A 26,232-nucleotide genomic window follows, 5' to 3' on the forward strand; every position below is an offset into this window, starting at 1 on the left:
TTTCTTTTCTTGAGCATTGATGGTCAATTATACAGTTTTCATACTAAGCTGTGACCCCTCAGGTCAAAAGATCTGCCCGTATCTGCTCTTCAAAGTGAAGCGCGTGGATTAAGATTTTAATCATTCACTTTAAATAAACCATCATCTTTGGTACAGCATCAATTTTTTCCACACCTCTTGACATGTCTTGGGGGCATCTTTCTATGTTAAGACTTAATGAAATCAAGAATGAATTTTCTGTTGCTCATATTTAACATGTACAAATTCATACTCAAACCTTGTTCTATATCAACTGTTGTCATTTAGTTTATTTTAAATCACGAGTAAAATACAAAATCTTTAAGGATGCAGCAGCTTCCATCAAGCACTTCACTGATTGGTGTAGGTGATAATATCTCTTTGCAGAGTTACTGAAGTAGCACTGGATAAATGCTAAGCCCCGTTCACCCATCACTTCTTATAGCTCCACATCTGATCCCATTCTGTTCCTCCATCTCTCTCCTGCTATTGGGCTGTCAATATAAAACTCCCAATAAAGTGACTGCTCCTTTCTTGTTTTTGATTTCCACCCATACTGACTCTGTAGACAAACCCTCGACTACCTCCTTTTCTGCAACTGTGATACACTCCCAAATTATATGGTTTCTGTTTTTAATATTAATGACCTATGCTGCATATATATCTCATTATTTGAAAACAGATGCCAACAACAGACGCTATCATTTCATAAGGACCTCTCTGTGATTGCTTGGTAAATTGATTGATTGGTGAATTTTGAAAATGGGAAAATATCATGCAAGATTGAGGGGGAGGGTTAAAGGTGGTGTTGAGAGAGAAATAAGGGGCCTGGAAACAGATAGGAACTAGGGCCCATGATTTCTCTCTCTGGATGCCATCATAAGTGAATGTCATCCGTCTGATATATTTGAAGGTGTTTTATTCTATCAAGTTTGGAAAATACACATATTCACTTTGATGCTTTTAATTTTAGCATCAATCCCAGTATGCATTATTGGTAATTCAGCAATATCTTGAGGTGAAAACTGACACAAAGTAGCCACTTAAAACTGTTGCCAGATTCTGGCAGTCGCCCATCATTGTCTGAAAGAAAAGAATCCTTGCATAGTCCTACGCAGCCCTTAATGGCCCACCAGCTTCTAACATAGTTGGTATTAAAATCTCAGTTATCCAAAATGATCTTTTCACTTTGGTGGCCTTTAGTTGAGATCTATATTTATTTCTTTTGCTGAGAGAACTACTTTCGCTAAAGCTGTAAATATGACTTGGTAATATTTCATATCAGATACCAAAACAGAAGAATTAATTTGTCCTTTAAACCAAAAATATATTTTTGAAAGTGGCTTTAATATTTGCAGCCCTGGGATGGGGTTGAGATGGAGCCATGCTCGTCTGTGGTGGTCTTCAGGGTGTCAGAGTACCAAGAGCTCTGGCCAGGGAAAAGGAAGGACACCCAGGCCTTTGCCTCACTGATCAGCAGACAGAAACTTTTGCTGGGGTGGAAGTCGGCATAGTCCTGGGCTTCGGAATGGCTCTCAGATCTGGCCGAATTCCTGAGGCTAGAGAAAATCAAATTTAAATCAAGAGGGTCGGAGCAGAGATTCCACACCACATGGAGCAAATTCACAAGCCTATTTACAGACCTATTTGCAACCAGCCGAAAGGAACAAGGAAGGAATGAAGAGGAGGGCCATTTACTGGGGTAAGCACAGGCCTCCCCTGCACTAGGTAACTAGCAGAGCCATCCTAAAAATGGAAATATTATCCAGCATCAGAGCCCAGACATGGCTGTGGTGACAGCGAGGGGTTCAAGGCTGGTTGTTCTGACCTATGTACAGTTTTCTTTTTGGTCGTTGTATAATACTCTAAGTGAGAAACCCAACTCTTTTCTTTTCTATTCTGTAACTGTTACTTGAAACATCAATAAAAATATTAAAAATATACATTTTGGCAGCCCTGGAGGCACAATTTTTAGAAAGAAGCTAATAAAGGAATGAGTTGTGGCGGAGGAGCGATGAATTGCCAACAAAAGCTAAATTAAAACCGACCACCTCAACAAATGGAAATTCTCCAGCCTCCAACAATCCAGATGGTCAAATGATACTCACCCTTCCCAGCATCCTCGGCAAAATTCATGACCACAGGGCACATCCACAGGATCTTCAAACACAGAAATGTTGCACAAGCAAATGCCACACTGAAAAATAAGTTATCATTTCAAGTAACGGTTAAAAAAAAACAAGTAAAAAACAAAAATGTACAAATTCAACAAAACTGAGCCAGGATAAAATCTTGATTCTCAAATGTTAACTTCTTTCTAATTTCAAAATAAGAAAATAGTAAGAGTAGGTCCATTGGCCCTTTGAACCAGCTCACCATTCAATAATATCTTCCACTTAAAGTCCACTTTCTTGCACTATCCTCACATACAGTACCCAATAATCTCATGGCCTCTGACCTGAATATACCCAATGACTGAGCAGCCACAGCTCTCTGGGTGAATAAATTCAATCATCGAGTGAATAAATTTCACATCTCAATCCTAAATGGCAGATCTCTTCTTCTGATACTGTGACCTGTGTTCTAGATTCCCCAGTCAGGTGAAACATTTTTTCAGTGTCTATCCTGTCAAGTCTCTGAAGTATTTTCTATCTTGCAATTAGATCACCTCTCGTTCTTTTAAACACCAAGGAATTATAGGCCTGATCAATCCATCCTCACAGCCAATCCCCTTATCCCAGGAACCAGTCTGGTGAACCTTAGTTGCACTCTTTCTTAAGGAAATCAAAACTGCAGACAATACACCCCAGGCAACCTGGCTTTACCAATGCCCTGCAGCAAGACTTTACTCTTATTCTTCGTTCCATTTTTTTTTTTACAGAAGCTAACCATTTGTCTTTCAAAATGCTTGCTGTACTTCCATGCTAACTTTGTGAAACATTTGCCAGTCTCTCCCTGTTCAACAAATATTCTGCGTTCTTAATTTTCCTACCATCTGCCAGATTCTTGCCCACTCAATCAATGTGTCTATATCCTTCAGTGTTTTCCTCATCGTTTACTTCCCACCTAACTTCGTATCATCAGCAAATTTGGAAACATTAAGACTCAGTGCCATAATTTAAGTCTTTAATATCGATTGTAAATCCTTGTGGTACTCCACTAGTTCCAGCCTACCAATTATCCCACCCTCAATCCAGAGTCCTTGGTAGCTGCATCCTTCCATCTATGGAAGATAATTGACACCCAGCAAACAATTGTTTCGATGGATTTAGGAGATGCAGACTTGCCTAGCAATTGTACGCGCCTCCGTGTCTTCATAGACTTCGGTACTTTTCATAGAATCCCTACAGTGCTGAAGGAGGCCATTCTGCCCATCAGGTCTGTACCAACCCTCAAAGAGCACCCTAACTAGGCCCACTTCTCCATCCTATCCCTGTAACTCCACATAACCCACACATCCCTGGACATTAAGGGACAATTTATCATGGCCAATCCATCTAACATAAGAACTAGGAGCAGAAGTAGACCATCCGGCCCTTCGAGCCTGCTCCGCCATTCCATAAGATCATGGCTGATCTTTTCGTGGTCTCAGAACCACTTACCCGCATTCTCGCCATATCCCGTAATTCCTTTATTTTTCAAAAAACATCTACCCTGTATTTACAATGAAGTAGCGTCTACTACTCCTTTCGGTAGGGAATTCCATACTTTAACCACCCTCTGAGTGAAAAAGTTCCTCCTTGATTCAGTCCTAAATCTGCTCCCCCTAATCTTGAGGCTATGCCCTCTTGTCCTACTTTCATCTACCACTGGAAACATCCTTTCTACTTCTACCTTATCCATTCGCTTCAAAATTTTATATGTTTCTATTAGATACCCCCTCAACCTTCTGAATTCCAGTGAATATAATCCCAATCTACTCAGCCTCTCCTCATACGATAACCCCCTCAACTCCGGAATCAGCCTAGTGAACCTCCTCTGCACCCCCTCTAGTGCTAGCACATCCTTTCTCAAGTGTGGAGACCAAAACTGCGCACCAAAAGTACTCCAGGTGTGGCCTTACCAGCACCTTGTACAACTGCAACATTACCTCTCTGTTGTACAACTGCAACATTGATTTAAACTCAATCTCCTTCGCAATGAAGGACAACATTCTATTTGCCTCCCTAATTGCTTGTTGCACCTGCAGACCAACCTTCTGTGACTCATGCACAAGTACACCCAGGTCCCTCTGCATAGCAGCATGCTGCAGCTTTTTACCATTTAATAATCCGTTCTATTGTTACTCCTACCAAAATGCATGACTTCACACTTATTGACATTATACTCCATCTGCCAGACCTTTGCCCACTCAATGTGTCAATGTTCCTCTGTAAGGTTTTACAGTCCTCAGTACACTTTGCTCTGCCACAAACCTTCGTGTCATCTGCAAACTTGGATACCTTACACATAGTTCCCAACTCCAAATCGTCTATATAAATTGTAAATAATTGTGGTCCCAACACCGATCCCTGAGGCACACCACTCATCACTGATTGCCAGCCAGAATAGCACTCATTTATTCCCACTCTGTTTCCTGTTAGACAACCAATCCTCTATCCATGCTAGTACTCTACCCATAACACCATGCATCCTTATCTTATGCAGCAGCCTCTTGTGCGGTACCTTGTCAAAGGCCTTTTGGAAATCTAGGTACACCACATCCACTGGGTCCCCTTTGTCTACCTTACTCGAAATGTCTTCATAGAATTCGAAGAGATTCGTCAAGCATGACCTCAACCATACAACAACAATCCCCCCCCCCCCCCCCCCCCCCAACCACCTTGGAATACGGCATCTGCTGACATTTTAATTTTCCCCGAGAAAGTCGATGAACAGCTGGCACCTCCGGGTGAACCCGACCATTGACCCTCTTACGGCAAACTTTATTTTCTCGAGACTGAGAAACCCAACCATGTCACTAACCCAGGTCTCTGCACTCGGGGGCTTCGAGTCCCTCCACATTAACAAGATCCGTCTCCGGGCTACCAGGGAGGCAAAGGCCCAAGGCGTCAGCCTCTTTCACCCCCTGAACTCTCGGCTCTTGTGACACTCCAAAGATCGCTACCTCCGGACTCGGCACCACCCGTGTTTTTAGCACCGTGGACATTGCCTTAGCAAAACCCCTCCAAGCTTCGGGCATGCATAAAACATGTGACATGTTTTGCTGGGCTTCCCGCGCAGCTCGCACACCTATCTTCTACCCCGAAAAACCTGCTCATCCTAGCCGCTGTCATGTGTGCCCGTGGACTGTGTTAAATTGTATCAGGCTGAGCCTGGCAGATGATGAGGAGGTATTAACCCTGCTTAGGGCATCTGCCTCTAGACCTGCCTCTATCTCTCCTCCTCCCACTTGCCCATAAGCTCCTCCACCGGAGTATCCTCCACCTCCCAAAGCTCCTGGTAAATATCTGAAACCTTCCCCTCTCCCACCCAGGTACTGGAGACTACTCTATCCTGTATCCCCCGTGGCGGCAGCAGCGGAAAGGACAGCACCCGTTTTCTCAGGAAGCCTCGCACCTGCAAATACCTAAACCCGTTCCCTGCTGGCAATTCAAATTTATCCTCCAAGGCTTTCAAGCTGGGAAAGCTCCCGTCTATAAATAGATTCCCCGATCCTTCTAATTCCTGCCCTTTGCCAACTCCGGAACCCACCATCTAGCCTACCCGGTACAAACCTATGATTATTATAAATTGGGGTCCAAACCGATACTCCCTCCACTCTCTTATATATCCTCCATTACCCCCAGATTCTCAGAGCCGCCTCCACCTCCGGACTTGTGGCATTTCGGGCCGGCGAGAACGGAAGAGGTGCCATTACCAATGCTCCCAGACTGGTGTCTTTACATGACGCCGCCTCCATCCGCTGCCATGCCAGGCCCTCCCACAGCAGTCTGTCTCCCCATCGTTCTCTCCCCCACATGGATAAACATTTAAAAGCATTACATTCCTCAGTAAACAAACATCAGAAAAAAATTGATGAAACAGCCACTTTAGAAAAATAATCACCCCAAAAAGCAGAACCAACTCAAAACCCATCCCCCCTCTAACTAGCTCCCTGCAAGACAAAGTTACCTTTAGCCATCCAAACAGCCCCTTATTACACATAGCACTACTTATATTTATACAATCCAGCACAACAAATCGCCCCCAAAGTACTTCTCCAAGGCTTCAGTATCTTTTAATTCGCCTCCGGCCTCTTTTCTTTAATAAAAATCCATACTTCATCTGGTGTTTCAAAGTAGAAGTCCCGTTCCTCATGTGTGACCCACAGATGGGCTGGGTACAGCATCCCAAACTTCACCCACTTCTTAAAGAGGGCCGTTTTTGACCAATTAAACCCAGCTCACCTCTTGGCCAGATCCCGCCCATGTCCTGATAAATGCGCAGCTCATAGTTCTCCCATTTGCTGCTCCGTTCCTTTTTGGCCCACCACAGAACATGCTCCTTGTCCAGGAAACGGTGAAAGCGTACCACTATGGCCCTCAGCGCCTCGTTTGCTCGGGGCTTCTTCGCGAGGGCTCTGTGCGCTCTATCCACTTCCAAGGGCCGCGGGAACGCCTCAGCCCCCATCAACTTCTCCAGCATGTCCGTCACACAAGTCTTCACATGCGATCCCTCACTGCCTTCAGGAAGGCTGGCAATTCTAAGATTCTGCCTCCTGGACCTGTTCTCCCGGTCTTCCAGCTTCTCCTGCATTCTTTTCTGGCGGTTGTTCATCATCTCCACCTTGGTCTCCAACACGGTTATGTACTCCTCGAGCTCGGACACCTTTTTCTCCACCTCCTGGATCGCTCTCCCGTGGGTCTCTTGATTCTGCATAACTTGATCAATCAAAGCCCTAATTGGGTCCAGCGTGTCCTTCTTCAGCTTGGCGAAGCAATCTTCGAAAAACTTCACCAGCTGCTCCGTCGACCACTGTGCCATCTCTCTGCGGCCCTGCTTCTCCGCCATGCTTTCCTGCGTTACCAGCTCTGCTCACGTCTTCCTTATAGGACTTTGTCTTCTCACACGGCCAATTCTCCACACACCGGAGTGGCATTTCTCCTTACTGTCTCACTTTTCACTGATTTATCCCATAAAATCCGGGAAAAAACGGGGCGATACGGTCCAAAAGACCGTCACAGGCGGGAGCTATCAAATGTGCGACCTACTCCTTCATGGCCGCCACTGGAATTGCTTTTCAGAGTAACTTAATGTAAGCCTACAATAAAGGTTGTTATTATTTATTATTACTATTGTGGAAGTACTGTTAATTGCATAAATGTTAATTTGACCTCAGGTGGAATATTGTGTACTGTTCTGCGTGCCACACAGAAGGATGAGAATGCACTGGAATGCAGAATCCAAGAATTGTTCCAGAGATGAGAAACTTCAGTTATGAGGTTAGAGTGGAGAGATTAGGACTGTTCTCCTTGGAGAGAAGAAGCAGAGGGGAGATTTGATAGAGGTGCTCAAAATTATGATGGGCTAAACAGAATAGATAGGGAGAAACTGTTCCCCCTCATAAAAGGAACCAGAGGGTACAGAATAAAGGTGATTTGCAAATGTGATATCAGAATTTATTTTTCACACAAAACATTTACGTTATGGGTCTAGAATGCACTGCCTGGCAGTGTAGTGAAGGCAGGGCAGGGCAGGCTCATTTGAGGCATTCAAGGGTGTGGGGAAAAAGCAGAGGATTGGCTCTCAGCCATAATGCTCTTTTTGAGAGCAAGTGCAGGCATGATGGGCCAAATGGCCTCATTCTGCACAAAACAATTCTGTGATTCTGTAATCTGGTGTCTTCAAGTTTTATCTTTTTTCCTTTTTAAAAAATCTTTAAATTCAATTTTTTTAGTCTTCACAGGTGGTTTTAAATTCTTGTTCCTGATTTTCTCAAAATACAAATTATAACTTGGTGTGATGGCTTGTTACAAGTTCCCTATGGGATGTAGGCAGTCGGGCACTTGCCACCTGCCATATCATAACACTCTCATATGTGGTACATGACTGAATGTTTTTTGAAAACCCAAATATAACATAAGCTTAAGCAGATAAGTTTAACATTTATCAGTGGACCAACAAATTTTGTATTCATTCTACATAGATATGCTTTTTTTCATTCTAATTACATGAACAATACTCAGTTCAAGCTATCAACATTTTCCATACATACAGACAAAGTGAAACTAAACTATGCATCTAACTATGTTGGTGGCTTAGTACAAAGCTTGAAGTTATATTGTGTGATATGTGCCGGTAGGAAATATCTGAGTAAATTAAAATCATCAACGTACCACAAGTTCATCCTCGTCAGTTGGAGATAAACTGATATCGTCTGGAGATGTGACAGAGGAACGGGTGGTGCGAGGAGTTCGAGGTGAGGGGAGAGTGTCCCATGCATTATATCCACTGGGTGGTGGAATTGGCATCAGAATGCCTGAACGTTGGCAACAGTCTTCAGGGTTTACCATCCAAGCTTCAAGTAGTTTTTCTCGATCCCAGTCTAGGAAAACAGAAATTGAAGAAAAAATACAAAAGATTATTCACCAAAACTTTAGCGCTGCTACATCGGTCTTAAATTGCAATGGCTTAATTAAAGTTCTTACTCGGTGGTATTTGCATTGCAGATTTACAAATGCATTGCGTATTAATTAATTCCCCACATTGTACCTTGTCTCAGTTGGGCTACCACAAAAATTGGTAAACAGAACAGAGGCCCCTTTGATAGGATGTATCATGGATAGTGTATCATGGAGAGGAGGAGAGAGAGAGGGGAGAAGATAGAGGATCCAATGTCACTATTGTTAAGGAGGCAACATCAGAAGCAAGCAAAAATGTAGCAATCTCTCACCTTGTTTTGAGGAACTGAAGATGCTTAAAGGTGGAGTAAAAGACAAAGAAAAATGTGTCCAAAATGGATCAAAAGTTTTAAAGATGATATAGGCTACAAACAAGTATTTGCGAGTCAAAAGCAAAATACTTCAAATGCTGGAAATCCAAAATTAAAACAGAAAATGCTGGAAACATTCAGCAGGTCAAGCTACATTTGGGAATCGGTGTGTCCTAGCTATGTCACCCTTTTAGTCGGATATATGGAACATTCTTAGCCCCATTCCTACTCCGGAACCTCCCCCATTCATTTTCCTGGTCCATTGATGCTTTGACTGCTGTGCCACTTGTTCTGGTCTCAAACTGGAAAATTTCAATGTAAGCTTACTAGTAACAATAAAGATTATTATTATTTCAGTCTCCCAGTTTCTCCATTTCTGTTGTATTTGCTCTGATGATGCCATTTTCAATGATAATGCTTCCGGTATGTTTCCCTGAGCCAGTGGTTCAGCTTCACCCTGGCCGATTGGACCCATTGACCATGCCCATCTCATTTCCACATGTCTGCTCTCACCTCTTCCCCCACACCCAAAACCATGAATTGTGTCCACACCATCACCCTACCAGCCTTCACTCTGTTATTTCTTCCAGCTCATTTTGACCTTTCTATCCATGGCCTCCTACGTTGCTCTAACAAAACTCGAGAGGTTTGAGAAGCTATCTTTCGATGAGCCACTTTGAAGCCTGCCTGACTCATTTCAACAATTTCATGCATAAGAATGAGGAGAAAGCCATTTGGCCCCTCAGCCTGCTCTGCATTCGCCAAGATCATGGCAGAGGAACTAAATGAATACTTAGCTCATGTCTTTACCAAATTAGAAGATGGTGACAATGGCCCAGTTAAAAATGTGGGTGTTGAGCAACTGAACAGAATTGTGATAAAAGGCTGGCAGCACTCCAGGTAGAGAAGCCGCCAGGCCTAGATGGAATGCATCCCAGATTGCTGAGAGGGCATGGGGCATATTGTGGAGCCATTGACAGAAATGTTCCAGACCTCTCAACACAGGATTAGTCGCGGGGAGCTGGAAGATTGCAAATGTGACACCGTTGTTTAAGAAAAGGGCAAAGGATAACCCAGGAAACTACAGACCTGTCAGCTTGCATCAATAGTGGTAAAACTGATGGGAGTCCAAAATACCAGATGAAATAAATATACACTTTAGAGAAAAATAAGTTCATATTAGACTGTCAACATGGCTTTGTCAAGGGTAGGTCATGTCTGACAAATTTTATTGAGTTCTTTGGCGAGGTGACACAGGCAGCGGATGTCATACATTTGGACTTTCAGAAAGCATTTGATACAGTGCCACATGGCAGGTTGGTTAGCAAATTAAAAATGTTTGGGACTGACGGGTCCTTGGCAGCATAGATTAGAAATTGGCTGAGAGGTAGCAAACAGAGGGGAGATATAGATGGGCATTTCTCAAACTGGAGACGAGTTGAAAGCAGTGTTCCCCTGGGCTCACTTTTGGGACCCTTGCTTCTTCGGATTTATATAAATGATTTAGAGGTGGGCAAAATCTCTAAATTTGCAGATGATACTAAGCTAGGTAGAATAGTGAATTGTGAGGATAATGCTGAGTGATTTCAGAGGGACGTTGACTAGTTGGCCAAATGGGCAGACACCTGGCAAATGAACTTCAATACAGCGAAATGAGGTAATGCATTTTGGTAGAAGAAACATGGAAAGACAATAAAGGCTAAATGGTATAACATTGAGGGGAGTACAGGAGCAAAGGGACCTCGGAGTTCAATTGCATAATTCTCTAAAGGTGGCCACGCAACTTGAAACAGTTATTAAGGTGGTTTATAGGATCCTTCGGTTTATAAATAGAGGAATAGAGTATAAAAGCAGGGGAGTTATTCTACACCTCTCCTAATCATTGGTTAGACCACATTTGGATTCTTGTGTTCAGTTTTGGGCACCTTATTTAAGGAAGGATGTTAAAGTCCTGGAGAGAGTTCAGAGGAAATTAACTAGAATTATACCAGGAATGAGGAATTTTAGATACAAGGAAAGATTGGAGAAATTGGGCTTGTTCTCCTTGGAGCAGAGATGATTAAGAGGTGACCTTCTTGAGGTGGGTCAAATTATGAACAATGTTGACAGGGTAAAGAAGGATATTCTGTTTCCACTAGTTGGTAAGTCAGTGACTAGGGGGTTACAATTTCAAAATGGTCAGCAAGAGAGCTAGGAGTGAGATGAGGAGAAACTTCTTTACTCAGAGTTGTTGGGGTTTGGAATGTGCTGCCTGGGAGAGTGTTGGAGGCGGATTCCATGGGAGGTTTCAAAAGAGAACTGGATACATATTTGAAAGGGAATTATTTCGAGGGCTACGGAGAATGAAACTAGCTGGGCAGCTCTTTTGGGAGCCGGTGCAGGCACGATGGGCTGAATGGCCTCTTTCTGTTCTGTAAATAACAAATGATTGTGCTCTCAACTTCCTTTTCCTGTCTCCCATGTACCCATTGGTTTTCTGGTCTCCTCTTGTACTCATTGGCTCCCTTGTCAATCAAGAATCTAACTCAACCTTACAAATATTCAATTACCCTGGCTCCACTGCTCTCTGGGCAAAAGAAATCCGAAGGCTAATGACCCTCAAAATTGTCCCCTTAATGGGAAACCCCTTATTTTTTAAAACAGTGTCCCCTAGTTCTGGTCTCTCCCACAAGGGAAACATCCTCTCAACCACCACCCTGTCAGGTCCTCTCAGGATTTTGTATTTTCAATAAGATCACCTCTCATTTTTCTAAGCTCCAATGGATACAGGCCCAACCAGTCCAACCTTTACTCAAGATAACCCCTTCATCCCAGAAATCAGTTGAGTGAACCTTCTCTGAATTGCTTTTAACGCAATTATATTATTTCTCAAGTAAGGAGACCAAAACTTTACAGAGTACTCCAGATGTAGTCTCACCAATACACTGTACAACTACAGCAAAACTTCCTGACTTTTATATTCCATTCCATTCCATTGTAATAAACAATAGCATTCTATTAACCTTCCTAATCACTTACTCCCCTCAGATTATTTTTTCCCCTCATCTCAGTCTTAAATAGGCAACTTCTTATTTTTAAACAGTGTCCCCTAGGTTCTAGATTCTCCCACGTGCAGCCTGTCAGGATCCCTCAGGACCTCGTATGTTTCAATCAAGTCGCCTCTACTCATCTAAGCTGCAGTGGATACAAGTCTAGCCTGTCCAACCTTTCCGCAGAAGACAACTCACTATTCCCGGTATTAAGGGGCATCTTGACAAATACATGAATAGAAGGATACGGACCCCAGAAGTATATAAGATTTTAGTTTAGACGGGCAGCATGGTCTGTGCAGGCTTGGAGGGCCGATGGGCCTGTTCCTGTGCTGTACTTTTTTTTGTTCTTTATAGCCTAGTAAACCTTCTCTGAAAGACTTCCAGTGCATTTATATCTTCCTGAAAGGATACCAATACTGTACACAGTACTTCAAATATGGTCTCACCAATGTTCGGCATAACTGAAGTATAACCTCTTTAATTTTATATTCAATTCCCCTTGCAATAAACATAACTTTCTATGAACCTTCCTAATTACTTGCTGTATATAGGTTTACCAGCCTGTTGTGTACAATTCATGCATTAGGACACCTAGATCCTTCGGAATCTCAGAGCGCTGCAATCTTTCACCGTTTAGATATGCTTTTAAAAAAAAATCCTTCCAAAATGGACAATTTTCCACATTTTTCCACAATATACTTCATTTGCCAGATCTTTGCCCACTTACATGCCTTTGTAGCCTCCTTACGTCCTCTTTATATCTTACTTTTCTACTTATATTTGTGTCATCAGCAAATTTAAGGATCATACCATTGATTCCTGAAACAAGTCATTGATAGATTGTAAGTAGTTGAAGATACAGGACTGATTCCTTTGGCACTCTCTCTAGTTACAGCTTGCCAACCACAAAATGACTCATTTATCCCACGCTCCGTTTCCAGTTAGCTAACCAATCCTCTATCCATACTAATATGTTACCCCTTATACCATGACCAGATTATAATCACTGCTCCCTTTTTCTTCAGCCAAGTTACTGGTAAATGTATCATTTGTAGCTCCTTCAGACCCAAGTTTTGCTGTTCTATTACCATTTTTACTTTCCACCATATCACAGATCTTGCCATTTGTTCTCTCCTCCTTGTCCACCTTTCCCTGCCTGTGCACTTCCTTAAAACATGTCACATCACTCACTCTTTCCAGTTCAGAGTAAAGATTGACTTGAAATGATAACATTCTATCTCCATAGGTGCTGCCAGACCCGTTGAATATTGCAATAAATTATTATGCACAGCTTTTTTGTTTTTTATACAAGGCTACATATCATGGTTTCTAGGTTTGCTCTTTTCCTTTATTTGATACCACAATATTTTCTCCCTCTGAAGAAACAAAATCTGTCACGATAAACAACCGTCATCTAATGTCCGGGGGGGGGGGGGGGGGGGGGGGGGGGGGGGGGGGGGCTGAAGCGGTTCAATACATCACCAAGATTTTTAAAATTCAAATATTATAGACTATAAAAACATAGAATCCTACAGTGCAGTAGGAGGCCATTTGGCCCATCGAGTCTGCACTAACCCTCTAAAAGAGTGCTTCATCCAAGCTCACACCCCGCCCTATTCCATTAATCAACCAATTTAGCATGGCCAATCCACCTACAACTGCAAATTAAAAAATACTGTAATTATTTGTCCAATTCTAGGAAAGAATGACTGTTTTATGGTAGAAGATAGGAAATAATCTTCACTGTTAAATAATACAAATCAGGTGAGAGCGCAACAGGCCATTCAGCTCGACTTTCTGTTCACATTGGTCTGGTCTCATCGCACCCTGATCTTATTCACCCATTTCATCTATCCCTATAACTTTCTATTCCTTGTTTTCTCGCAAAAAATCAGATAACATATACTCTGGCCAGAGCCTTACAACACATCACTGATTCACACCATGTTGCTCTCCTATGAAGAGTTGGAAGTGATGTGCTCGTGGCCTAGGAAAAGGATGGTGAAATGGGGACACGAGAACCGGAAACCCAATTTAATATCTCACTTCTTCCATCGGGCAGGAGATATAAAAATCTGAGAACATGCACGGACGGACTCAAAAACAGCGCCTTCCCCGCTGTTACCAGACTCCTAATCGACCCTCTTATGGACTGGCCCCTACACCCCTGTATCATTACACCCCTGTATGCTTCACCCGATGCCAGTGTTTTGTAGTTACGTTGTGTATCTTGTGTTGCCCTATTAAGTATTTTCTTTTATTTCCTTTTCTTTTCATGCATTTAATGATCTGTTGAGCTGCTCGCAGAAAAACACTTTTCACTGTACCTTGTTAAACGTGACAATAAAAAAAATCCAATCCAATCCACTTGTTACACTCCTTTTCAACCAGCACACAACATTCTGCCTCCTCCCTTGAAAGCCAAGTCTGCCCCAGTGCATTTGCAATAGAGCAGTCTTTTCTGTAGATCTTATGGGCTCCAACACACAGAGGTTGTTGGCCAAGAGCACTGCAATACAGTAGTCGGAGCAGGAACTTGAGCAGCTTGTCTCTACGTCTTTTTAAGACTTCGGGGTTGTACCATGCAGGAGAGGTATGCAAAGTTTTAGTAAAGTTTTGTAGTTCATCAAGGGTGTTTGAGAAAATGTTAAGTTTAAAACAAATCAAATTACATTAAATTAATTTTCAGCTCTTTGACATGTTGTCCATTCTTCTGTTCTGGGTATCAACTTGCCTGTTTAGTTGCTTATTGATGAATGTGAAGGGATGATTGATGGCAACCAGTTGGTGGATGTCGAATGAATGAATGGTAAATTACAAGACAGCTTTGTGTCAATTGGGGGTTGGGGAAAAGCACTGGACTTTGGTCTAGTATGAATGGCTAACTGTGTCTTAAAGTTATTAGGGAATCTGGCATCTCGAGCAGCATTCTGAGTGGCTGTGGCATTTAGTGCCTTATTTTCATGTCCATTGGATCTTCAGGTGATGAACACCGAGTGGTTTATTCCCCCAGCACTTCTACTTCTGCGGCCCAATGCTGCGCAGAATGCAACACATAATGATTATCCTGGAGACCTTCACTGACGAGTCCTGGAGGGCTTCTTCAGATCTGGCCAGGCACCCAAAATGCATCTTGAGGATGCCAATTAATTGCTTGATGACACACCTGGTTATTATGTGGCTGTCACAAAGTGCTTTTGGAGTTAATTGGTGGAGTTCCTCAAGGTTGTTGTTAGTCAGGGATGGAGAGGGGTATCCATTGGCACCTGGCAACAATCGTGAAAGAGTACTTCCAAGCATGAACAGGGCAGGAATGTTGAACGACATTGCATGAAAGCATCATAGCAACTTTAGTGTCGAGCTATAAGCATCATAGCTTGTAGTTACAGATCAGCAGAACACCGCTCACACATCAGGTTGCAATTTTTGTATCAATGGCATGCTGCACCTGTGGGGAAGAAGCCAGAAACATAAAGCCAAGTGCACGTGCATTTTGATTGTTGTCCCAGGGAAAAAGTACAAACTGCCATCCCTGACAAATAACCCATCCATCCATCATTTATATGCAGCCAGCTAAAGACCCCTGAAATGTTTCTGGTAATAACCCGGAAGGGACTAAAAATAATTGAGGCCATGGCCACTTTCATATCTAGTATAATGCGTGGCCAACAGCGAACACTTCTAAGAAGCTGTAATTGACTGTAAATAGCTGGCATAACAATTTTAGCTACTGGAAGCAAGAACTCTGGTCCAAGGTACAAAATAATTTTTTGCAGCTACTGCATGCTCGTCTCACACTGCATTGTCGGCTACCTCCAGGATCCGAATGGTAAGATTATACAGGCCAGTATGTATAGCCAGCAAATCATGTTTGTACAAATATGCCCTCTTTAAATGGTGGGGATTGTAATGTCAGAGTAAACTGGCTTGAAAGAGTGAAGCACCTTTTTACAGAGCAGCTGAAATGACATAGTAATCATACGACTGTGGGTTAATGACCATTCCTATTGATATCAATTCAGAGAATCAGACTCTTTAACACTTCCATTGAGCTCATGATTTTGTATTGCAATCTATAGGTTAAGAGCTAGGATTCAAATCAGACCAAGTCTCCATCCCACTATTGTACATTCTCACATGTCGATATACATGCTGTACATTTCCAGCTTGTGTTTTTTATTATTTTAAATTCAATTATTATTTCCTTTGCAAGCTAAACAAATATGGTTCCAAGAATTCTTCTCGACAGCTCCTTGAAACAAATTGCTTAAATTAATGTAGACAGGCAGCACGGTGGCCTAGTGGTTAGCACAACCGCCTCACGGCGCTGAGGTCCCAGGTTCGATCCCGGCTCTGGGTCACTGTCTGTGTGGAGTTTGCACATTCTCCCCGTGTCTGCGTGGGTTTCGCCCCCACAACCCAAAAATGTGCAGAGTAGGTGGATTGGCCATGCTAAATTGCCCCTTAATTGGAAAAAATAATTAGGTAATCTAAATTAAAAAAAAAAAATTAATGTAGACACACATCTATTGGCATATAATAATTAGCAACCAATCATTAAACATCGAAATTTGGGTTTGGACAGTGGATTTTAAAATGCATAACAAATGAAAATGACAGCTGTATATTTCATCTAGGACCCCCAGCCTCAACAAGTAAAAACATTACCGTGGGCTCGGAGCAGTGCCTCTGCAGTAAAAAGCGGGGCTTGAAGCATGTCTGCAGTTTCCACTATCAGCATATCCTTGAGCCTCCTCAGGTCCTGCGGCCTTAGGCCCTCATATGGCTTCAGAATGGAAGAAAATACCAAAAAGATATTAATTGGATAAAAACTTGTATATTGACAATGAAACTGCCAATCACATTTACAAAATCTATAGTCACAAAATTCATTACAAACATGTAGGTCACTTACATAAAACTCCTGTTTCTTTCCAAATGCTGAAAGCATTATGATAAACAATTCATAATAACCCCAAAATTAACAATTTAAAATGCTAAAGTAAGGCAATAGCTCCATATTGACCAGTTCTCCTCAAAGTCACTCACCATCCTGACTTGAAAATAGATCGCCGTTCCTTCACTGTTGCTGGGGTTAATACCCTCCCTAACAGCACTGTGGGTGTACCTACACCATATGGATTGCCGTGGTTCAAGGCAGCAGCTCACCAGCACCTTCTCCAGGGCATTTAAGGACGGGCAACAAATGCTGGCACAGCGAAGCCCACATCCCGTAAAAATGTATTTTTAAAAAAATCCCTCTCTAGCATCTCTCACATCATTCTAACACCATCTCCAAGCTCATCTCATCCATTATCCCTTTCTCACTAAACTGCCAACCACCCTGTTTTGCAACCACGTCAACACAACACATTAGCCACACAAATCTATATTGGCTTCTGGTCTCCATGCACCCCCACACGCCCTCATCCAAACAGCTCAAATTTAAAATGTGTCCTTTAATGGCCTTGCCTCCTCCCCACCTCTGCAACCTCTTCTGATTCTAGCACTCAGAAAAGATTCTATTTACACGACCTTTAGTCCATTCACACCCCTTTTCTCTCAAGATTAGTCAATTTCAGCCACTTAGTCTTTACACTTGAATTCCTTTCCTGAATCCTTCCATTCTCCACTTCAATTTCCTTTTCAAATCCTCCACCCATTAAAACCCACTCTTCAACCAAGTTTTTTGTCATGCCGTAAACATTTCCATGTTTGGTTTAGTGTCAATTTGCTGTTGCTGGTTAAACTCCATTGATCTCAGCATTATTGAATATATATCTTGAGATCACAATTATATGGAGCTTTTCCACAGCTACAAATGTCAAAACAGTTATAAAAACAACTTCTGAAAATTGTACCTCTTTTCTGTCCAAAGCCGCATACTCTGCTTCCACTTCTTCAGCTTCTGGATCTCGCGAAAATACCATTCGTGACTCAAGATTGAGAGCAAGATCCTTGTGATGTTGTTTCTCCGCACAGTCGCAGGGAGTATCTCGGTTTTCGTTTTCTGCAAACAGGTCTGCATCATACTTAACTAAAAGCTGAAATCAAGGAAAAAGAAAAGGCAAAGTTTTTGTCTCAGTTTTAATATGGTTAGTAAATCCAGACCATGCAAATGAGAGTTAGTCATACTTTAAGTGGGTCACAATAAAACAGTTGGACTAATGGACAAAGCCACTGCCTATCGTCACTAAGATTTACATTATACTAGACGGGGGTGTCGGTTTGGGCGCCAATCTGCGGCAACCATCGGTTTGCCCCCGGGAGTATGGATGGGGGGGTTTCGAGCATGGTGGCGGGCGGGGGTGCGCGATATGTTCCTGGAAGGGAGCTTTGCAAGTTTGAGGAGCTTGGAGGAGAAATTTGGGCTGATAAGGGGAAATTATTTTAGGTACCTACAGTTGCGGGACTTTGTTCGTAGACAGGTCCCATCTTTCCCACGCCTCCCGCCAATGGGGATCCAAGACAGAATAGTCTCTAGGGGGGAATAAGGGGAGGGTAGAGTCTCTGATATTTATAAAGGTGCTCATGAGGGAGGAAGGGTCCCAGACGGATGAACTGAAACTTAAATGGGAGGAGGAGCTACGCGGGGAAATGGAGGACGGGCTGTGGACAGAGGCCCTGAGTAGGGTAAATTCGAGCGCGACATGTGCCAGGCTCGGGCTGATTCAATTTAAGGTCGTTCACCGGGCCCACATGACGGTGGCTCGGATGAGCAAATTCTTTGGGATAGAGGACAAATGCGCTAGGTGCGCGGGAGGACCAGCGAACCACCTTCACATGTTTTGGGCATGCCCTAAGCTTAGGGTGTACTGGGAGGGATTTGCGGGCGTCATGTCCCGGGTGCTAAAAACAAGGGTGGTGATGGGTCCAGGGGTGGCAATATTTGGGGTTTCGGAAGACCCGGGAGTCCAGGGGGAGAAAGAGGCCGATGTTTTGGCCTTTGCTTCCCTGGTAGCCCGGCGACGAATACTATTGGCGTGGAGGGACTCAAAGCCCCCGAAGACTGAGTTGTGGCTTGCGGACATGTCAAGTTTCCTGGGTATGGAAAAAATTAAGTTCGCCTTGAGGGGATCTGTACAGGGGTTCGCCTGGAGGTGGCAACCATTTATTGACTTCTTTGCGGGAGAGTGAGCGTCAGCAAAAGGTGGGGGGGGGGGGGGGGGTGTAGAGTGGAGTAGAGTAGGAGGGATAAAATGGCGAGTAGTACCGGTGGGAGAGAGGAGCGGGCTTGTGCAGTATGTTACGATTGAAGTATTGAATGTACGTGGATGTTTGCACATTTTTGACGTTTTTGCTTTCTTTCTGTTGATGTTTATAACTGTTTACAAAGCCAAAAACTACCTCAATAAAATTGTTTATTAAAAAAAAAGATTTAAGATTTACATTATACTGATGATGTTGAGTGAGGTAAAATAATATACCAATACATCTCTATAACATCTTGCATACAGTTGGTTGTCTATATTATTACCAACAAACCACATTCCCATTTGTTTTAGTCTCACTGGCTAGGTTTTGGAATGTGTGTTGTTCTTTTGAAATCAGATTTCACCAGTCATGTGATGCAAATGAAAAAGGAAAAGGAAGAGAGAAAGAGTGGGGAAAATGAGCAAGACAAGAGCATCAGAACAACAGGAAAAAAAAGACTTCAATGGGGTAGGAGAATGCTAAGCAAAAAAAAAGCAAATATCATTTATAAAACATATACATTTTTACATTATTCAATTGCTATTTCTTAACAATTACAAAGAACTTGTACTAAGCTATATTACGTTCATCAGCTTCTACTGGATTTGTGGCATTCTTTTATTCATTCATGGGAGCTGGACATTACTGGCATGACCAGCATTCATTGTCTATCCTTAATTGCCCTCGATAAGGTGGTGGTGAGCTGCCTTCTGGAACTGCAATAGTCCATGTGGGGTAGGTATACCTACAGTGCTGGCATGACGTGAATTCCAGGATATTGATCCAGGTGTGACAAAGAGAATGGCGAAATACTTTCAAGTTAGGAATGTGCACGACCTGGAGGGGAGGATGCAGAGGGATGTGCACGACTTGGAGGGGAGGATGCAGAGGAATGTGCACGACTTGGAGGGGAGGATGTAGGTACAGCCATTCTCATGCACTTGCTGCCCTAATTTTTGTTAATGGTAGAGGGTGCAGGTTTGGAAGTTGCTGCCGAAGAAGCCTTGGCGAATAAATGTAGCTCATCTGGTAAATGATGGACATTGCAGTCATGGGGAAAAAAGGGGCAGGGAAGGATGAATTTAAGTTAGTGGATAGATGAGGTGCCTATCAGGCTTTGGGGACATCAGGCAGAATATTACTTGCCATAAAATACCCAGTTCCTGATTGTTCTTGTAGTTAAAGTATTTATCCAGTCCCCCTAGAACATAGAACAGTACAGCACAGAACAGGCCCTTCGGCCCTCGATGTTGTGCCGAGCAATGATCACCCTACTCAAACCAACATATCCACCCTATACCCGTAACCCAACAAACCCCCCCCCCCCCCCTTTTAACCTTACTTTTTTTAGGACACTACGGGCAATTTAGCATGGCCAATCCACCTAACCCGCACATCTTTGGACTGTGGGAGGAAACCGGAGCACCCGGAGGAAACCCACGCACACACGGGGAGGACGTGCAGACTCCACACAGACAGTGACCCAGCCGGGAATTGAACCTGGGACCCTGGAGCTGTGAAGCATTTATGCTAACCACCATGCTACCGTGCTGCCCTTATCTCGGTTTTAAAGGATCGTCCATTTAGTCTGAGATTGTGTCCTCTGCTGCTAGTTTTTCCTACAAGTGGAAACATCCTCTCCACGTCCACTCTATCCAGGCCTCGCAGTATCCTTAAAGTTTCAGTAAGATACCCCCCATCCTTCTAAACTCCAACGAGAAAAGACCCAGAGTCCTCAACCGTTCCTCATACAACAAGCTCTTCATTTAAGGATCATTCTTCTGAACCTCCTCTGGACCCTTGCCAAGGCCAGCCATATAATCATTTGCTTTACATAGTACATATAATTATGATTGGTATCCAAACTAGAAATCATCTAAACCACATAGCAACCAGGAGGCAATTACCTCAACACATGTTTTCATCCCTGAGGCAGCAGCATAGTGCAAAGGTGTGAACTTTTTGTTATCAGTGGCATTGTTTTCAGCCTTCTCAAACTCTCCTTGATCCAGCCTTGCACCCTTCCACTTAAGGATCAATTGAAGACATTCAGCTCGCTTTCCATCATCTTCATTGGGTCGTGCAAGGCGGGGCTGCAGGGCTGCTTCAGGTAGCATGATATGCGGTCCCATACACAGTAAATGCAAAGCAGTCTCATTATGTACATTCCGCTTGTTTGGGTTCCCATCTTTATTATAAAGGAATATTCTGTTTGGCAGAAGAGAACTGACTTTAAAACCAAGTAAATCATTGTCTGCACACAACAATTTATGTTATCCAGTCTAAAATCAATAGCTTTGGTCAAACTCACTTGTCTGCTGTAAAGTGTAAAAGCACGTAGCTATGATCAATACTATCAATACTGTAGCACAGGGACAGCAAATTTTGTGCCAATTAGCTTGGGAAAGAATCATTTTTATCTTATTAAGGCATCAAAATAATCTCCAATTGTTATATTCCTTCTCAACTGCGATATTTGATCCTTCGGTAAAGAGGTGCAACAACTCACAATGTAAATAAAAAGGGACTCCCATGTTGGAGTGAGCATAATAATTTTAGTTGGTAAATACACATTACAATGGTATCAAACTTGTTAAACAAGTTACAATTAATAAGTAAACAAAGGCCTGAATTATGTAGCCAGCAGTGAAGTGACTACATTGAGTGCTGGCCTTGAAGAAAACAGGCCTCAAATATCTAGCAACCTCGGTGGCGTGGGTTTCCTCTTTCACGTTAGTTTGAATCTGGCACCAAGTCAAAGGGATCGTCAGGTGTCCAGCAATAGTGATGTCATTAAGCAGGCAAAGCAGCCAATCACATTGACTATCACTAACAGCAAACCAGTAAGCAAAATGCACCGAGTGATCATTCTTAATTTCTGATAAAAGTTTTAGAGCGCAAGATAAACGGTTTGGACCTGCACATGGGACTAAAGATAGAAGCTGAAATATCATGAGCAAAATTTAACAACAGAATACTTTATCACAATGAAGTAGCTTGACAGTTCATAAATGCAAAATTAGTTTTTCAGGGTTATCCAGCAGTAATTGTGAACTTAATACGCCTTTTAAAAACTCAGTTACATCTGTGAAGAAGGTGCAACATTTTTCCAAATGTTTTCACAGTGAGACTAATAACGTAGAAGGCACGTTCTAGACAGTTCAGTGATTTACACTTGATTGCAGAAGGGCACACACTGTTACCTCTGGGAAATCCAGCAACTTCTGCATTTCCATGTTTAACTGCTTCTGTGCAGACTGCAAAAATTGCTATCACTTAGAGGTGCAAAGACTGTGAACACTTATAGCTTTGTTTTTATTGCTACTGTGAAATCTGGGCCAAAATGTACGTTACTTCACATTAAATAGATTTGAAAAGATATTTTTGTTCATTTGCTTCAATTGAAAAAAAAATAACAGTTAATAAACATTGGGCAACGTAAGTACTAAAAAAGAAAATCATATCAAATGCATTTTCTTACCACTGGTGGAAGTATCTAAACAAAAGTATTTTTCAACTATAGTTTCATTCATTATCCAGCTTAATTATGTCAGCTTTCCACTCATCACTGCAAGGGAGTGGCAAAAAGAAAATTGTGGTTCATTCACCAACCTGCTTGATGGAATTAATTTAAATTAAATTTATTTTAATGGTACAATTTTTGTTTAAAAGTAGACTCAATACAGTTCATGGTTAGCTTGAGGTCACAGCACAAATTTCAGGTTAATTAAGCACCAACTGGTAATAAATTTGTAGTCTTACCAAGGTAAAATAGAGGTGGTTGAACATCAGCCTAAAAATGGTATGCAATGCATGATACCCTGCTCAGGTTGAGGCACAGTAAAATAGGTTTTGTACATTGCCAGTACAAGGGGAGGCAGTAATGCAGTGGTACTGTCGCTGGATTAATAATTCAGAGACCCAGGGTAATGCTCTGGGGACCCGGGTTTGAATCCCACCACGGCAGATGGTGAAATTCGAATTCAATAAAAATATACAACTAAAAGTCTAATGTTGATCATTCAACCATTGTCAATTGTCGTAAAATCCATCTGATTCACCAGTGAAGAAAATCTGCCGTCCTTACTTGGTCTGGCCTACATGTGACTCCATGTCACCCAATGTGATTGAATGCTGGCCCTGGCAGTGACGCCAACTCAAATGAAAAAAAAAATCAAGACTACCTGGGCATTGCTCAACCTTTGATGGAATAACTGTTCTATTCCCGAACAGCACTGATATCTCTGATCTTGATGAGGCAAAAATAATTCAAAAACTGACAGCACAAACTTTTAAAAACAGCAATTCTCATACTCGCTCAACATCAACTCCAAAGTTATTTTTTTTCTGTTGATTGGACAGCTGCCACCAAGAGTCACATTCAAAACACCAATGAGGTCAGGTCACCAGCTGCTCCTCACTGAAACAACAGGCTGGCAGGAGTTCTGGTTGAAGTACAAGTAATCACAGAGATTGGAGTTATTGAACTAATGCAAATCATAGAAATAACAACTAAAGAATAATGTAATGACTAAATTAAGCTTCTAAACATGAATAAATGCTGTTTTTATTCCCAAGTTTTAAAACTTTTAAGTGGCATTACAAAATTCTTAATACCTGTTGTGGCAAACAGGAACCAAATACTTCCCCTTTTCAAAAGACCGTTTTTTTCTCCCCATCCAAAGAGGTAATAAGTAAGAGTCAGGGGAAAGGGTGACAAGAGGGAAGGGAAAATGAGAGATCATGCAAGCAAGATTTGAAAAAAGAGCCCTGTATCAGATTAATTGATGAGATCTTTCCATGTATCATGGATTTACCCAGGAACAATCAAATGTGTCCCCTCTTGAATACGAGCAAAGAGCAAAACCATTAAAAAAAAACAAAGGGAACTTATCAACCTGAATTTTCAATTACACTGATATTCACTATACATTCCAGACTCTGCAGTATTTATTTTAGGAATGATGGATCCGTAAAATCGGAAAAGGATCAGGTTTCCTCCAAAAGAAACACTCTACTTAAAGGATGTTTTAAAGGATGTTTTAACGGTGAAATGACTATTCTGATTTATGCTGTTCACTTTAAAGATTTAAAAATATTACAAGCACTCCTTGACTTTACGATGTCAGAGTTACGATGAATGGCACATACGACATTTATAGATTTTATGATGCCACACAAGCGAACAGTTGGTCTTTAACAACTGTTATGCTCCTTTATGGTCCACCTTTCAAAACATCCGGAAGGACAAACTGCTTCTCAGATACAGAAGATCTCACAAACTTTAACGTAACAAGGTAAAGTTGCCAACGTCTCAAATGACAATAGGCTGCTTTCCCCTTTGAGGAGGAGAGCTGACTGGTGGTGATTTAACCCGAGTGTCACCACACGTCAGGCCAGGTTGAGAAGGCGGGACATTCATTTAAAACTAACTGAGTGGAAGTTGGTGAATCAGATTACCAAGTTTGAGTTTACTTAACGCTCATTGTCAACTGGCTTACTCTTTAAAACTACAAAACAACAAATAAAGGGTGATTCTATACCTCTGTTCATGGTGGCATGGCCACATGTTGATGGAAAGGTAATAATACTTTTCAATGAAAATAGGGCTCGGGGATCAATCCCCCATTTGTAACATTGCAAATTGGATCCGATTTTCCCATAGGAACAATGTTTAGACTTACGACGTGGTTTCCAGGAACCAATTTTGTTATAAGCCACATGTTGATGGAAAGGGAATAATACTTTTCAATGAAAATTAGTAGTAGGCTGAGTGACTTTTAATATACCTGCTTATTTAAAATAGTTGTAGTTACCAAATAAATAAATACACACATCATCTAATTATTTCATCCATTGGACTAAAATAAAAAGTGAACATTTAATAAAAATAGCTGCACAAGTTATTTTTGGTCTGTGAGGTTCATCTACTGATTGCATAATCAGCTGAGTCATCAAGTGACCATGCCTCACACATTTAGATGTGGATTTGTTTTTATTGTTAAATGTTCCGAGGTAGATTGAAAAGTATTGTTCTGCGTATAGTCCAGACAGATCATTCCATACACTAAAGAAAAACATAGGAAATACATAAATACACAATAAATACAGAGGCACAGGCAACGGGTGAACATACGGAGTGCAGTACTACTCAGTAGAGAAGATAGAATCATAGAATCTACAATGCAGAAGGAGGCCATTCGACCCATCGAGTCTACACTGACCCTTGAAAGAGCACTCCACTTAAGCCCATGCCTCCATCCTATCCCCGTAATCCCACCTAACATTTTTGGACATTAAGGGCAATTTTAGCGCGGCTAATCCACCTAACCTGCATATCTTTGGACTGTGGGAGGAAATTGGAGCACCCGGAAGAACCCTAGACAGAAACTGGGAGAAAGTGCAAACTCAACACAGACAGTGACCCGAGGCCGAATTGATCCAAATTGATCCTGGGCCCTGGGGCAGTGAGGCAGTAGTGCTCTCAATGTGTGAAGAGATCAAATCAATCCATAAGAAAGTCATTCAAGAGTCTCTGTAGTCTCTTACGGTCTTGGGCCGAGCAGTTGCCATACCAGGCTGTGATGCAGCCAAATAGGATGCTTTCTAGTGGGTAGCACTGTTGCTTCACAGCTCCAGGGTGCCAGGTTCAATTCCCGTTTGGGTCATTGTTTCCTCCGATTTCCTCCCACAAGTCCCGAAAGACGTGCTGTTAGGTGAATTGGATATTCTGAATTCCGCCTCAGTGTACCCGAACAGGCGCCAGAATGCGGCAACTAGGGGCTTTTCACAGTAACTTCATTGCAGTGCTAACGTAAGCCTACTTGTGACAATAAAGATTATCTGTAAAAGTTGGTAAGAGTCAATATGGACAAGCCGAATTTCCTTAGTTTCCTGAGAAAGTAGAGACGTGTTCTGCTTTCTTGGTCATAGCGTAGTAGTGGTTGGACCAGGTCAAATTGTTGGTGATGTGCATTACTTCGAGAGAGAGAGAGAGAGAGAGAGAGGGAGAGGGCGAGAGAGCGAGAGAGATGTTGACCACGTCACAGTCAGGTATTCCAGGTCCAGGGAGCA

General features: G+C 42.3%; 1 protein-coding gene across 6 annotated transcripts in view; it reads right to left on the minus strand.

Moving 5' to 3' along the window:
* The window catches only part of ankib1a (ankyrin repeat and IBR domain containing 1a), a 111,117-nt gene that overhangs the window by 60,383 nt on the left and 24,502 nt on the right, over positions 1-26,232 (minus strand). For all 6 annotated transcript variants that reach the window (XM_038797910.1, XM_038797908.1, XM_038797909.1 and 3 more), the window contains exons 3-7: positions 21,066-21,366; positions 17,826-18,008; positions 16,633-16,750; positions 8,337-8,545; positions 2,127-2,215 (exon numbers count right to left, since the gene is read on the minus strand). In XM_038797910.1, coding sequence (XP_038653838.1) covers positions 2,127-2,215; positions 8,337-8,545; positions 16,633-16,750; positions 17,826-18,008; positions 21,066-21,366 — 900 coding nt within the window. The remainder of the gene's footprint in view (positions 1-2,126; positions 2,216-8,336; positions 8,546-16,632; positions 16,751-17,825; positions 18,009-21,065; positions 21,367-26,232) is intronic.

This window comes from Scyliorhinus canicula, chromosome 5, assembly GCF_902713615.1.
Source record: "Scyliorhinus canicula chromosome 5, sScyCan1.1, whole genome shotgun sequence".
In the NCBI taxonomy this organism is placed as follows: Eukaryota; Metazoa; Chordata; class Chondrichthyes; order Carcharhiniformes; family Scyliorhinidae; genus Scyliorhinus; species Scyliorhinus canicula.